This window comes from Clupea harengus, chromosome 5 (assembly GCF_900700415.2).
Source record: "Clupea harengus chromosome 5, Ch_v2.0.2, whole genome shotgun sequence".
NCBI classification, from domain to species: domain Eukaryota; kingdom Metazoa; phylum Chordata; class Actinopteri; order Clupeiformes; family Clupeidae; genus Clupea; species Clupea harengus.
In genome coordinates this window covers 20,641,191-20,656,434 of record NC_045156.1, presented here as the reverse complement: position 1 = coordinate 20,656,434, position 15,244 = coordinate 20,641,191, and the positions used below count along the sequence as shown (strand labels likewise).

The 15,244-nt window shown below is 42.4% G+C and overlaps 2 protein-coding genes across 2 annotated transcripts in view; both read right to left on the bottom strand.

Annotated features, from left to right (window-relative positions):
• Nucleotides 1-4,375, bottom strand: part of kcnb1 (potassium voltage-gated channel, Shab-related subfamily, member 1) — a 32,216-nt gene extending 27,841 nt beyond the window's left edge. The window contains exon 1 of the mRNA XM_012824803.2: nucleotides 3,821-4,375. Coding sequence (XP_012680257.2) covers nucleotides 3,821-4,375 — 555 coding nt within the window. The remainder of the gene's footprint in view (nucleotides 1-3,820) is intronic.
• A 2,064-nt stretch (nucleotides 4,376-6,439) lies between these two features.
• Nucleotides 6,440-14,983, bottom strand: ptgis (prostaglandin I2 (prostacyclin) synthase). Its single transcript, XM_012824864.3, has 10 exons — nucleotides 14,862-14,983; nucleotides 14,612-14,735; nucleotides 13,899-14,074; nucleotides 13,501-13,647; nucleotides 12,261-12,385; nucleotides 11,236-11,423; nucleotides 9,176-9,320; nucleotides 8,464-8,645; nucleotides 7,032-7,183; nucleotides 6,440-6,666 (listed from the first exon to the last, which is right to left on the bottom strand). The coding sequence occupies exons 1-10, from the start codon at nucleotides 14,921-14,923 to the stop codon at nucleotides 6,507-6,509; spliced, it is 1,461 nt and encodes a 486-aa protein (XP_012680318.2). The 5' UTR covers nucleotides 14,924-14,983; the 3' UTR covers nucleotides 6,440-6,506.
• Nucleotides 14,984-15,244: the final 261 nt, after the last annotated feature.

Genomic DNA, 15,244 nt, shown 5'->3' with positions numbered 1-15,244 from the left:
ATGAATTGCCAGCGAGATCAATACAAACAGTAATGATCTGCTGACCAAGTACTCAGCATAAGTTCTCCTGGGCCTTGCAGGTTCCATGAGACCCTTCAGTTTTTCCTCTTCCACCCACAGCTAATTACGAACAGAAAACAATAAACAAACCTCATATATCATGTGCTGATTCAATGTGTACAAGACTAAAGACTGCACATGATGGGGCTACTCTACATGTGCACTCTGCACAAACATATGCATGCATGAACACCCCTGAGTAAATACTATTACTTAGAACTATTGACTAAACGTGACTGTTTCCCGTATGTTTCCCTTCCCAAATGAGGTGTACGGTACATATCCCAAAATGGAAAATGATGCCTGACTACATTTGAGATGTTCTCAGACATATACGCAGCACAAAAATGTCACGGCCCACACGCTCAGTGAAATCCTATCATAGCGCACCTCATACCTTCAGCTGTTAGCTCTTTCAAAACAACTGTGGCCTTGCACCTCAGAAACGTAAAAAACGAGACCTGTCTCGGCAATATCTGTCCACCATCGCATAAACAGCAATGGCACAGCCTTATGAATGGTCAAGCGGGGAACATTTCATGCCGGCAAATTAGCTTTGAATGAGAGCGAGCAGCCCTTAAAGTGGAGCACATGGTAATTTACAACGCGGGCTGGTGGTCAGGCGTAATCTGATTGCGAGGTAAGGGCCAGCCGGAGAAATGTGATTTGCGGGCAGAAGGCAGGCCGAGCTGCAGCGGGAGCAGCAGCCAGGATGCCTGTCTCATTGGAGGATAATTAATGCGACATTTCCCTGACATTTAGCAGGAGGGTGTAGTGGAGAAGAGGAAGAGATGGAGAGAGGGAGAGAGTGAATGGACAGAGTGTGAGTGACTACGATAGAGACGCAGACATGGATTACACGGAGGCAGAGCAAGTGACCCAGAAGTTCTCTCCTCAAGAGAGGTTGAAGGGGAAAAAAAACAATGAAACAAAAAAACAATGGTGACTTAGTTTGCTGTCATCAGACTCCAAGAACATGGCAGTTCTTAAATGCACCGCATGCAAAGCCCACTGCTTCTCAGGATATGCACACACAAACACACACACACACACACACACACACACACACACACACACGCACAAACATACATGCACACACACACACACACACACACACACACACACTCACAACCACAGCCACACTGACACACATGGTCCCTTTAAAGTCTCTGAGGTTAATGGTCTGTTGACACTCCTTTTAAAGGAAATAGAGTAGTCTCCCTGTTGCCAGGTAACAGCTCTCCTCTGATCAGCTGCCCCACAACACCACCTCCCCCTTTTCATCACCCTCCCTCAAACACACACACACACACTTCCTTGCAGGTCTCTGTTTATGTGAGCTCCCATATGGAACTTCCTACCTCACAAGGGCAGAGTAAAAGGACAGGTTGGAAAATGTGTTTTTAATCAAGAGTAACATATTAGTCCAGAACTCTTGAAAAAACTGATGAAACGATTTTTAACAACTCAAAACTACCCAAAAGTGGTTAAGCCAGAGGAATCTGAGTGTTCGACATAGATTTGATCTGATCATAGATAGATCTGATAGAGCACTGTAAGCTGAAGCTTCTCAACATTGGAACCCTAAAAGTGTCTAGCCAGCACAGTTTCTTCTGACAGGGCACTGCTGTTTCTTACGCCGTGCCCAGCTTGTCTGAGACAAACTCTGCTAAGCTCCTCTGCCTAAAACGTCTCAGCCACTCAGCAGTGGCCCCATGCTGCTGAGCGCCAAGGCACTTGGAGAAATACTAATGCCCTACTGAGGAAGACTTTGGGAGGATGTGCGAAAATCCAAAGAGGCCTCCTCTCCACAGCTTCGATCAATCTGATTGCTGCATTAATGTATTTAGTGCCAATTGGCTGGGATGGTATGTCTTCTCTACCCTTTTAGGGCTAATTGCAAGTTGATTTATATCGCTCTAGAAGTGTAGAGGCAGCATATTCGCTCCCTTTCTCTCTCTATTTTTCTGTCTCTCTCTGTAGAATAAATGCCTGAGAGAAGTACCCACGGAGTTAGCTGCGATGTAACGTTTATGATTATTTTGTAGAACACACATAATAGCCACATTGTAATGATAGCAGCAAAGTGCAGTGAATTCAATGTAACAGGTTTGATACCAGTGGCCATAAACAGTTGTTGGGTCTCAAAACATTTTTAAGATCATTTCATAGTGACAATGCACAATAGGGCAACAATGTTGTTTTGTCAGACAAGCATTTGATTTACGCAAAACTTAACTAAAATCTTTTTAGGTGCCATTAGGAAAGAACGAATAGACACACAAAGCATTCTTTATGAGTGTAGTTGTCTAAATCCAGACAACCAGACCCTAAAGTGACACAGACAGCCAGATACGTAATGGTTGTGTCAATGGACGTGACAAGAATATGAATCACCAAACATTTCCTTTCCCGTTTGTACCCTCAGTAATGTGTGAGAAACCTATATTTTACATTAACCCTTTTTATCTGTTTCTGGAATCAGAAGAATGATCAAAGAGGAGAACCACTAGCAAGCACACTGGAGCTCATTATTGTGGCATATTGTATATGCATGCATAAAAGTTAATGCATGCACAGAAATGCAGGCAATCTGAGGCCAAGGATATAGCATGTCTACTTTTGTACTTATCTGTGCTTAGACATTTCAAATGGAAAATCCATTTATGACACCACATAAAACAAAGCCGATCTGGACTACGACATACCCAACATTGTATCCGAACAAAAACATTTTCAGGATGTTGTAAGCTCCAATATCACTGGCTATCCTCATTGGACCGAGACATAATTAATGTTACTGAACATGAGAATTTGGGTGTCATAATTGGTCACCCCCAAATGTCATGAAAAAATAATCGACTGTGGTTAGTGCTTTACCATACCAGCAAACAGGTCCGTACATTCAAAGAACCAGAAAATGCTGAGGTTGAATAGATTCCAACAGTTAAAGTGTCAACAAAATATAGCATATGTTACTTTACTGACAGTTCTTGGCAGAAAAGGATATATCTCGGTATTTAAGGGACTGGATCTAAATGCAATCACATACCTGTGACTAGATGTGAATGAAGAACCACATCAGAACACATCTGTAAAAGGCACTCACAGCGCCTGTTGTTGTTTTTAACCCCCATTGCATTGGTAATGACCAAAAAGGCACCTCAAAGTCCTTACTGCTCTATATTTGCATCTTAAAACAAAGATGAGTTACCTTCGAACACATATTTTCAAACACAACTTCAAATCAGCCTATTTCCATCACAATGGCTGTAGTATTGGTTTCTAATGTGACATGATTACCCATCATTCTCTGAAAAAGAGACCTGCCCTCATTAGAGATGTCCTGCTCAGTGCTGAAGAGCAATGGACCAGAGAAGTCCAAATTCAATCCTATTCCAGAACAGAACAACTGGTAATTGCAGAAGACAACACAATTTCCACATTCCGTCTAAATCTAAGCCTATCCTATATTTTCAAATTAGACAACCCTCACTATTACAGGAGGGGACATAATCAGACTATGCATGTGAGGTAAATCATTCCACTGACAGCTTCAGTACGTCTGGGACATGCCTTAAGGGCTGCAGTTTACAAGACATTGACCTTTGACATTTACATTGACCTCACTAGTGCATCATGTTCAGGTGCAGGGTGGACACCTAAAGGGAAAGCACTATCTGAAGGCCACATGGTAAAGTGATAACTTGATCATGAAGTTCCCACCTAAAATCTATATCAGTTCTAATCAGGCAGTTACCTTAGCTGCTACAGAAGATCCTGGCTTTTCAAGAAGATCCCAAAGTTTCTTGCGCTTTTCGGCGCAGCACGTGTTGTCAAACTCTTCGCCCTCGCGGTCTTTTAGCGTGTCGGCCTCGCGCTTCAGCTCCTCGTTCATCTGTTCTTTCTTCTGGTGGTAGCGCGCTTGGCAGCAGGACTCCAAGTAAATCTCGTCGACGCCCCAGTAGTCTAACTCCTGACTGAAGGACAGCGCACACATCTCCTCCATCATATGCAGTTTACCGGTACGATAGAAATTGAGGATGGACGTGAAAGCACCAGGGTGCCGATCGAAGAAGTATTCGTTGTCGTCCAGGTTGTAGTCGTCGCATACTTCCATGAGCGAGTCGTGTGTTTTGCAGTCCCGCAGTTTGCCAAGCCGCGTTCGCGGCAACCGGTCAAGGGTTCTCCATAAGACCTCATGCGGAAGACCCCCGACGTTCAGCTTCACCCGGCGGTAGCAAGCCATACTCCGGACAATATCCACCGGTTCCGGCTGAAGAGACGCTGTCGACCGAGAACTTGGCTTGTTCATCTCTGCTGATGTGTTTTCCATCTCTGTCGTGCAGGTTCTGAAGGATCTTACTTGTTCAGGACACACAACACGGCCCAATAATTAACATTTACTTTCAGGCTTGTAGTACACATCCTTTCCTCTGGCGAAGGAGGAGAAAAAGACACATCAGTCACTGCTTACAGGTCTGAACCAGTCACCTGCTATCAATCAAGATAATAATTTCCCCAAAAATGCTTTCGGTATACTTTCATTACCTACATCTTTTCATGTGATTTAACGAAGGGTAGGCCGATTTACTTGTGCCATGACTGAACGCTGTTGTGAGCTGTCCACTTCAACAGTGCTGAAACTAGCCCCTCTTACTTATTGATATGGCTTTCTCTCTCTCTCTCGTCGCTATATGAGCGATCTCTTTAGCTGCTGGTTCAATTGTAGGCCTAGGTAAAAAAAAGAAAATTAACACTAAATGTCTCAACCGAAAGTAAAGAGTTAATCAAACCGTTCATATTTCTATCCCGCCTTGCACCACCAAAACAGACCTACATTCTGGCTGTTTCCGCGAAGAAATGAACTGCCAATCGGCTCTGCTTGATAAGCAACCAATCTTCATAGAGGCATGGATTATTTTTGATTGTTTAGCTTGTCCACTTGGCTGTAAATTGCTAGACATTTTAAACATTTTAGGCGCATTGCTGAATGCCAAAACCTTACTTGATTAATTAGGCTACCTCACACATGCCTTGCTAGCTGCAATGAATGGTTAATCATGACAGCCGTATTCTGTAAGTACATTAAAGGTTTCTTGCTTCAATCTGCAGATGTTCAAAGATATGAAGTGTAATTAAAACACAAGATCGAATCATTCGTCTAAGGATGATGTGGTACCACGACACCTTAAGACTGCATTCATAAGTGCCTAGCTGATCGCACCAACATTACAAGCGACAAATGGTCGATATGGTTCAAATTAAATAGATTTATGTTTATCGATCTGTACGATTTATTTATAATGTTTTCCACAGCATGCGTAGGTTAATTGTCAAAAGGAACATACCTATTTAAAATATAGCCTGAGCCATACAGTACTATGAAATACGTTCGATGTTAACTCATGTCAACTAGTCTAGTGCTTATCATAGTCACATTGATAAAATATTTTAAATATGCAGAATTCCCGGGAAAATATACATTTTCGTTGAGAGATTGTAATCATAAAAATGAATACAATCAAAAGAACCGTCATTGATTTACTATCCCATTGAGACGCAGGCTCCCGGGCAGATTCTCCTTTAGTCCTGTCATGTTTAAGCGGCTGCGGTCGTAACCATCGTATGCTGAACCCAATGTATCCAAGGTTTTCTTTTATGACTACGATCAACAAGTTATTAAAGCATCTACAAGCTTTCTCGAACCTGATTTGTCTGCCTAGCTGCGTTGAAGCGGTGTCGACAGCATTTCTTGTAGATGGCCGTTTCCCGAAGCCACCCCTCCACGTGCCCTCACCACCACCCCACAACAATAAACACACCGTTTTAACTCTTACAGTCCGTCACCGAGGAGGTCTTGGTGGAACTGCTTTTTCAGCACGCCACGTCTGTGCCCTATCACAAAAATGGCGCCAGCGGAGCGGCATACCCCCACCACCAAACACACATCACCAGTCTCTCACACAGAGATGCACGCTGAGGTTCAGACTGGGCCACTGCCTAAATACTACAAGTCCTTATTATGTTTTAGAATGTTGCATCATACATAATGAAAGGCAATTCGCATACAGCGTACAGTCTTCATGAGAATAGCAGTGCTCTGGGCACTACGTGAAAAACTTGGTTCTACTTTACGTTCTCCAATTTCAGTTAAAGAATAGATGTGCTAAGTTAGATACTATAGCAAAACACTTACAGAGTATTCTTAAAATGATGTTTATTTAAATCGTCTATTCAAGGGTTTATAAAATCACATATTCTTCACTGTACACTGTACACTTCAGAGTGTCATATATTGGTTATTCACATGGGGACTAATACACACATTGATATAAAAAAAAATATATATATATATATATATATATATATATATATATATAAATAAGCAAATGTAAAAATAAATAAATAACACAATTATAGTCTTCTCATTATTGGCGACTGCGCTACAGGGAGCAGCTGGCTGGCTTCAGTCGATATCTGATCTCAAGGTCACCGATTGGCTGAAGCATTCCGAAGCCGTAGCGACTGGGGTTCACAGGGGGCATGGTGGATCGCTGGTCACACAACTCCAAGTCCAGGCATGTGAGAACCATGAACACAAACCTGATGAAGACACAGAAAGGTGTTAATAGATCCAATTTAAATGGTGTTGAGTTTATGTGGGAACGAGGGGCAAAGTTCTGGCTGAGGTCAACAGAGCTTTTTCAAGCTAGTGACACCTGGGTTTAGGCTTTGGTTTATTTAATTCCTGTGACACACATGTGAAATACAACTACAAACAAATCTGAAATGGGTATACTAATCAAGAAAAATGAATTCCCTAAAGGACAATGGTCAGACAGAACCTTGCATTACCTATTGACCAGAGAGACACGCTACAAGGAAAAGCTGTTTTAAAACTGTGCTTGGAGATCGATGTATGGTGGAAATAAATGTCATCTAATACATTAGCATCCGACTGTACTCACTGTTTTATGCCACTGACGGCGAAGTGTCTGCCAACACACATGTTACCGCCAACCCCCCAGGGCATGTTGTAGTATTTCATCCTCACCCCTCCCTTGAAGAAGTCTGTCCTCTCTGTCCCATCGGCATTCAGGAAGCGGTTGTACTTAAATTCCTGCCAAACACAGCACAACACATCCATTTTAATTGGGTCAACATCTGTGTGCTAAATATACACTTAGCATATCTACATTCAGTGTTTCCCATCATTCACAGTAAAATGAGCATACCCCAGTAAAATGAAGGAACTACATTCAAAAGAATGTAAAGGATGTCTGTCAGTTCCATGGAAATATATCTCGTTATACAATGCCATTTACAGCTAATACAGTCTAGCGGTGCATTACAGAACCCAAGGCCTAATCCCCCCAGACTAAGCAACAAGCTTTATTTTTTAAAGATTATTATTTTATTTTATTTTTGCCTTTATTTAGAAAGGACAGTGAAGAGTGACAGGTAATGAGTGAGAGAGAGAGATTAGGAGTGGAGTCAGGAAATGGGTCAGATTCAAACCCAGGTCCCCGTGGGCACTTGGACCCGTACATTGTCGGGATGTTGCCACTTAACGGTACAGTCCACAATTATAATCCAATATACTTTTTTGTCAAATTCAGCTAAATGCTCCTCATGTTTCTCTGCCTGTCAGTTCAGTGTAGGCGCTCAAAAAAAACTCTAGTGTTCGTACCCAATCCTGGTTTTGGAAATGGGAAACAAACACGGTTGCCCGGACCTAGCCATAAACAATCCCTGCCAATCAACACAGAGCTTCAGGAGTATAGAAAAGAGGGGTGTAATCTGATTGGCTGTTGAGCTCAAATATCAACAACCTTTCACGGAACCGAAACTGACTCTTCCTTTAAGCCACAGCTAAAGTCTAATTGACCTCTTACGGGAAGGACCCAGCAGCGCCGGCAGTAAACACTGCTGATATGATCTGATATGGAATCTGCATGTCAGCTAATATGTAGGGAAAGCTGACATCTGACCCACAACACTAGTATGACTATAAGTGTCAACAAAACTGATAAGTAATACTAACCTTATCCTATACTATACCAATAAACACAGTCGAATTCTTATTGGGTGTATCTGCAATGTATTCATTATCATTTAAAGGACTGAAGGATAGGGCTTTGTCTGTATACGGTACAACCCAAGTTATGGTTAAAGGACATTTGTGCCTCCTTAGTGAAACAGAAAAGGAGGCGTTCTGAATTGTTTAAAGGAACCAACACATGCACACACATAGACACACGCATGCACACACACAGACACACGCACACACACACACACACACACACACACACACACACACACACATGCTCGCACACACACACAAGCACGCTCACACACATAAGCAAGATGAACCTGGACTCTCACATCTCTGTGGCTCACCTCTGGTTCGCTGTGAATCTGTGGGTCCATCTGAGGGCTGAGGAAGGGGAAGAGGCAGACTCGGTCCCCGTGGCGGAGCATGTACTCCCGGCCGCCGCTCATCGGTAGCAACTTGTCCTGGATTACCTCCCGAGTGATGAGAGCCGCAGCTCTGAGACGCAGTGTCTCACTGAGGACGCTGTCTGCAGCCGACAGTTTAAAAGAGAGATAGACAGTCATGGAAAGTTCTTTAAACACCAGAGAAAGCCCGCTCTGTCAACCTAACCAGGGTAAACGAATCTCACATTTTATATATATAATTTAAAATCAAAAATTATATTTTTTTCCTCCACTGAAAATAGATGACTGACATGTTTCTACCTTTCCTATCTGCATGGCAAAACCATAAACAGTCAACAAACTAACTCTTGACGTGTTGTTGACAGGAATACATAGCCTGAAATTTGGGGTTAGGGTTAGGGGGTATATGCAATGTACTGAGTGTTTTTTGAATATTTCTTGGCTCTCCATAACTGGCTTTATAGTATACCTACAAAAGCAAAACTCACGCAAACCGAACCCTTTTTTGGATTGTAGTTTATGTATATGCTCCATTATAAGTGGCCATAACACTGATACATATATAGTGCACACAAAAGTAAACAGATGTTAGTGCTGTATTTCCAAACTCTGAACACACTGCTGAGAAATGTATGTTTCAATCCATTCTCACCCAAAACTGGAGTACAGTTCTGTAGGCTGGCCAGTGGGTGGCGCTGTAGCTGAAGACTTCTGATCTCTGCCCTCACAGCGAGCATTGCCTCAGGGTGTGTCAGCAGGAAACCTAACAGCCAGAAGGCAGCTGGGCCTGCGTTGCCCTGGAAACACGAACAAACAAGAGACTTGCTCACCTTGAGGCTGCTTCAAATGGAATTGTAAAAGCAGTCTTTTTAACTGTTCTCTTCAGAGAGTTCTGTCTCAAACCAGTTTGTTTGTGTGGCTTACTTTACACAGTAATGTTACACCTCTAAAATTAATTAAAATGAAGCACCAGATATGTTTTAATCACTATATAATGACACCCTTGAAACTGACTGGTCACAACAATCTCCCCCACTTTCTGAACACAGGTGTTTTTTTACTGAGTGATATTAGATATGAAGACGCATCAGACATGAGAATGAATCAAACAGGGAAAAGTTGAACACAAGACCAGCATGAAAGACATGTATAACAATTGCAATGTGAGGTTCTGGCTCTACAGAAGCTGCTGCTAGGTGAACGAGGCAGGCGTTCAGGCCTATCATCCTTCTCCACACATCTGCTGAAGATATACAACTGACAGCTCCATACACCATCCTTTCATATGCCTTCAACCGAATGAGAAATCTGCCATGTAATGCTGTTTTGAGGTGCCGGTGATTTACTGACTGTTTTCCCGAGACCAGGCCATAAACTACAGTGCTCTCGTGTGGGTGGCAGGCGTACTGCAGCATGAGTCAAACAAGGTCCAGAGCAAAGGGCTGAGAGACTGCAAGATGTGAAGCGATACCACATCACCGATGAAAGGAGAAAGCAGAGCAGGAGGATGAAAAACTGAGGAAGAGAAAGTGTGGGTGTGTGTTAGTATGTGTGTGTCTGAGGGTGTGTGTGCGTGTACTAAATAAGGATCAAAATAAGGCCTCTGTTCAGGCAGGTGGGAGCGGCTGCAGTCTGCATTTACACAGGCTCAACTAATCTCCAGGTTATACCTGGTGCCTGAGGCAAAGCCACACTGGGAAATGACTGTTAGGTGGCACATTGTTTCCACCACAGACCGTGGGAATGCATTGTATAACTCAACCTCAGCACACCCCGTGCTGTGTATCCGGCCAATCACATCTCACGTCAAGAATCATCCGCAATGAATCACCAGCACACTGCCAGAGACAGGCACGCTGTGTGTGTGTGAGTGTGTTAGTGTGTGTATGTGTGTGTGCGTTCTCAGGTGAGGAGTGTAAGTCCATTGTCCCAAGGCACCACACACGATGGAAAAACAAAAAAGCCTGTTGTCATGGGGACGTGGAATGTGGCGAACATTAGTTGTCAGACTGCATCAGCGCAGAAACACTATAGGTGTCGAGTTCCGAGTCGTCAGCAGAAAAGAATGTGCTCTGAGTGCAACTCCTTTCTCCTTTTCCTCTGTCTTACTGGAACCCAAGGCTCAAAGGGTAGATAAGGTTAGAAGCATTCACAGCTCCAGGTGAGGCTCTTATCAAAGAGGAACCAGAATTCCTGTGTTCCTTAGAATACACAGAAAAGCGGAATAACACAAAGACACAAAAGACACAAAGACAGACAGACAGACAGACAGACAGACAGACAGACAGACAGACAGACAGACAGACAGGAGACAGAAGACAGACAGACAGGAGACAGGAGACAGACAGACCGACAGACAGACAGACAGACAGACAGACAGACTGTCAGACAGGAGACAGAAGACAGACATAAGTGTTTATGTGTTGTGTAAGCTGTGTTGAGAATCACAGTCTCACACTGGACCTGATCCTGCAGCAATGTAAGGAAATGGCGCTAACAAGGAGGCTAACACCCTTTGCGAAAGAGGGGAAAGAGGAATTGTATGTGTATGTGTGTGTGTGTGTGTGTGTGTGTGTGAGAAAGAGAGAGAAGAAGAGAGAGAAAGAGAGAAACAGAGAATGAATGAGGGAAAGAGAGAGAGAGAGAGAGAGAGAGAGAGACAGAGAGAGAGAGACCAAATAGACAGGAGACAGTGCGAGTATCCAGACTCACCTGTGTGACCCACAGCTGCAGCAGCATGGCTCTCCTTTGGCTCTCTTCCTCTACCCTCTCGCTCTGCAGGTGCTGCAGGTAGCTCTGCTGCCAGGTGTTCCCCTGTGCTCCAGCTCTCTCGCCCAGCCAGCAGGCACTCAGCAGCTCCCACAGACGCTCCTGCGCTCCACTAGCCACGCGCCGCTCCCCTGTTAGCAAACACCAGACCGCATCACTACATCAACTTCACACAAGCTGTAAAGTCAAATGGAGTTCAAGCTACATGAATCAAGCCCAATACATTGAGTCATAGACAGCCAATAACAGGCCAGACATCATAAAATAAAATTAAAAAATGTTACAAAATGTAAATATCACAGTAATGTGTTAAACAACTCATAAAGACAGGAGTGCAGCATTGTGAATTTGAATATTTCATTTCCTCAATAAAATACTTCTACAATACTTCCTGCATAGCCATTCAAATATATTACTGTGCTGTGTATTCTCAAACAAAGAACCCCTTTTATATACAACACATTTATTTATAAACTTTTAGAGTTGCAAAGGTCAGTTTCTACATACTTTTACTGAGTAACTCCTCCCACTCTATACCGGGTAAAATCTACAAATACAAATTTCAACTGACCTTTTCACTCACTCACTCACTTAAGAAACAGCTATTGCTACAACCTATTTAACAGAAGGAAACCTCTGGTGCATTTCACAAAACATATATATATATATATATATGAGGAACAGCCACCAGTCAAACGACTGACAGTTCAGGTTATTCGCCATCAACCCCACAAACCCACTGATATCTACTATGCACATTGATCAAGCTCATGACTCAACAAATCAGAATGTACTGCTATATTGTTGTAAAAATACAAATAACTATTCTATGTCACTAACTCAGACATTGTCATACCCTTGTGTAGATCCTCAAGCTATTTTCATTGAAATTTGAGCCAAACAATATTTTCAGAAAATCCGCTTATAAACATCATGTCATTATAATCATAACTGTCAAAAATATCTACCTTTCTTTGCAGTAGAACGAGCAAGTTTGGCAAGGAGCCCATCAAACTTGCGAAATTCTTCATAAACTGTGCTAAGTTGTGTGATGTCATTCTTATCGACTTCAAAAAGGGTGAGATAACCGGCTCTGTGGGGCAGAAAAGGAAGTGTGGCAATGAGAAACTAGACTCTGGTGATACCAGTGACAAACCCACTGGTCACACTGGTGAATGTGACAGCTGGATGAGCTGTTTTTAAGCAAGTGACAGTTTGAAGGGACACCCACAGAAACATGGCCATATAGAAAGGCCAGCTCCATCACAGAGATCTACTCCTTTACCCGAGTAATTCATATTCACTTGCATACTTTTTGAACTTTCTTCCTAATGCATTTTCTTGAAGATAGAGCAAAACTATAGTAGTGACTCAGAATTATAGCTGTTTATAGTGACGTTATACTTAGCTGAAATATAACATGACATCTATTGTCAGCTCACAGGAAATCTGTGGCTTGACTCTGCCACACCTAAGTGTATTTAATAATCAAGGCAATGGTCATATTGTCTTCTAATGTCTAGACAGAGTTTACAAAGTATCCACAAAGAAAACAAAGTGAACAAAATCCTGTCCTAGAGCACAGTACAATGACTCGGGGTAAGTCTTAAACCTCCTTATAGAAGAGCCCTATGGCTTCATTCTCCTAGCAAAACAAAGCCATAGGGCTCTTCTTTTGGGAAGTTTACCACGTACTCTGAGTTAACTTACTCAGGTTTTTCACTAAATCAAACTTGGAATACCCCCCTGGTGTCAGGTTATAACTATCAAACAACAACAAAAACGATAACCAAACCAAATCTATAATCCCTAGTCATATATTTATAGATGGCAAGTGTTCTATGAAGTAAAGCAGCTTATGTTGTACTTGTTCAAATTACTATTCATGACAATAATCTTTGTTAATATGATGTGTTTCTGTTAACAAATGAACATCATTATTGGATTCAGTATTGGCCTTAAAAATCCTATATCTATCCGGCTCTAATTCCAAATCTAATATTTTAAATCTAATACCCCCCCCCCCCCCCCCCCCCCCTCTCTCTCTCTCTCTCTATATATATATATTTTTCCCCTCACTCGGGCTATTTCAACTCTAATTGGGAGGCTTAGGCTTCAGTTGCTTGGAAGGTCCATGAGACCATGTTTGTTTTTTAATAGCATAATGTGAATAAATTGGATTGCACTGAGTTGGTTTTGCAGTATCACCTGAAGAGCAGGCTGTAGCAGAAGCTGAAGAGCCCATCCTGTCTCCACTGCAGAGGGTTCTGTGCCACATCCGTGGAGTTGAGTAACAGCTGGAGGTTGTTCTGCATGGACTCACACAGCTGCACCAGACCTGGGCCCTGAAAGTGCCTGGGGTAAGCAGGACACACACACACATACCAGACACACACACACACACACCAGACATACACACACACACACACACACACACACACACACACACACACACATATAAGACATACATAGCTACATGGCTAGCCCTTTTTCCTTGGAAGAAGTACGACAGCCTTTAGGTATTTTGTCATTTCTTGCCACATTTACTTATCTGACTTGTGCCAACTGTCATATATCGCTTATCAGACAGAATGTCAGACACTTACTGTTTCATCCAAGACCTCTCGGACGCTGGGTCATGATTGGGCAAGTTCAGACTGAACATCCTCCGCATAAGCACCTGGGCATAGCGTTTGAAGTCAAGAGCCTTTGTGTCAGACAGCAAAGCGTCATAAGCGTTGGGGTCCAGAAGCACAGTCACGTAAAGTCCAGCAACACGGACCTGTGATGAAAAAGTGTAGAAAAATATGTAAAACTGACATACTGATGAGTGTTGAAACCCTTCAGTTTACAGTCTAAATGGTTATCATGAGAACATACTGATGATACACTGAGACTAAAGATGGTTAATGAAACTGTATTAATTTCAAAGATAATGCATAACAGCATTATTGTTCTTTATGTCAATAATCCAAAAAGCACAATGATCCAAAGAGCATATGAATGAAGAGTAAGCATACACATACACATATGTAAAATACATTAAACACAGCGACATCCACATAGAGCCTGTCCAGCATAGAAAATCCATAAAAAAGCACAAACAAAAAGTAGAGTTATTTGAGGAAAAATTAGACGTTCTAGACTAGCGCAATAGGTTCATAAACAATTGCTTTTGTACGGTTGACAAATTAACAGATGTCTGGACATTGGCAGGCTCAGAAGGACTTCATACTTGCCTTCATAACTGTTGCTATTAGATAGCGTTAAAAAAAATTACACCTGTTGTGTGCGTGAATAATTGCGATGGGATTGTTACCGTGAAAATATCGCCATGCTTCTTCTTCATCCGATTCAGGAACTTGGCTGCATCTCTTCCAAATTCAAGGGCATGTCCAAGCCAAGGAATATAACCTTTGTCTAAAGGTGGTTCTTTGTTAAGTCTACGAAAAATGGAAACAAAACATTTTCAAACACTCAGCAACATTAACATTTTAGTCTCCATAACAGGCCAATCAACCGTAAAAAAATGCAAAATAACATAGGGTACTGGGCACAGCAGGATTTACCTGAAACGCCGTTTGTAGATTAAAATCACTGCGATAAACAATACAATTGCAGGCCATAACATGACTATAAAGCACTGCCAACGAGTGTAGGTTACTATTTCTCACTGCTGTGGTTGTTGACGCTCGCAAAAGTTTACAGAAGTTGCTTGCAATGCGTCACCTGCTTAAAACATGACAGAAAGAGGGCGTATTTTAAAGAAGTTTCAGTTGTCAGCACTCGTTACGTAAGGACATTTGAGTGTGATAAATACGCTGCTAGTGACTCATCTTAAATGTGTCCACACACAAAGTATTTGAAACGTTTGAAAGACTGTTTTAACCCCAATTGATTTGAAAAGAGCCAAGTGGGCCGAAAATTCATTCTAAAATGTACTATGTAACAT

Bases quoted from the DNA above. Each gene is read 5' to 3' on its own strand.
- ptgis (XM_012824864.3), bottom strand. From the start codon at position 14,923: ATGTTATGGCCTGCAATTGTATTGTTTATCGCAGTGATTTTAATCTAC. The intron at 14,075-14,611 runs GTAACAATCCCA...TTTTCATCACAG, and splicing joins AGCATGGCGATATTTTCACG to GTCCGTGTTGCTGGACTTTA. The intron at 11,424-12,260 runs GTAGATATTTTT...GTTTGCTAACAG, and splicing joins TCGTTCTACTGCAAAGAAAG to GGGAGCGGCGCGTGGCTAGT.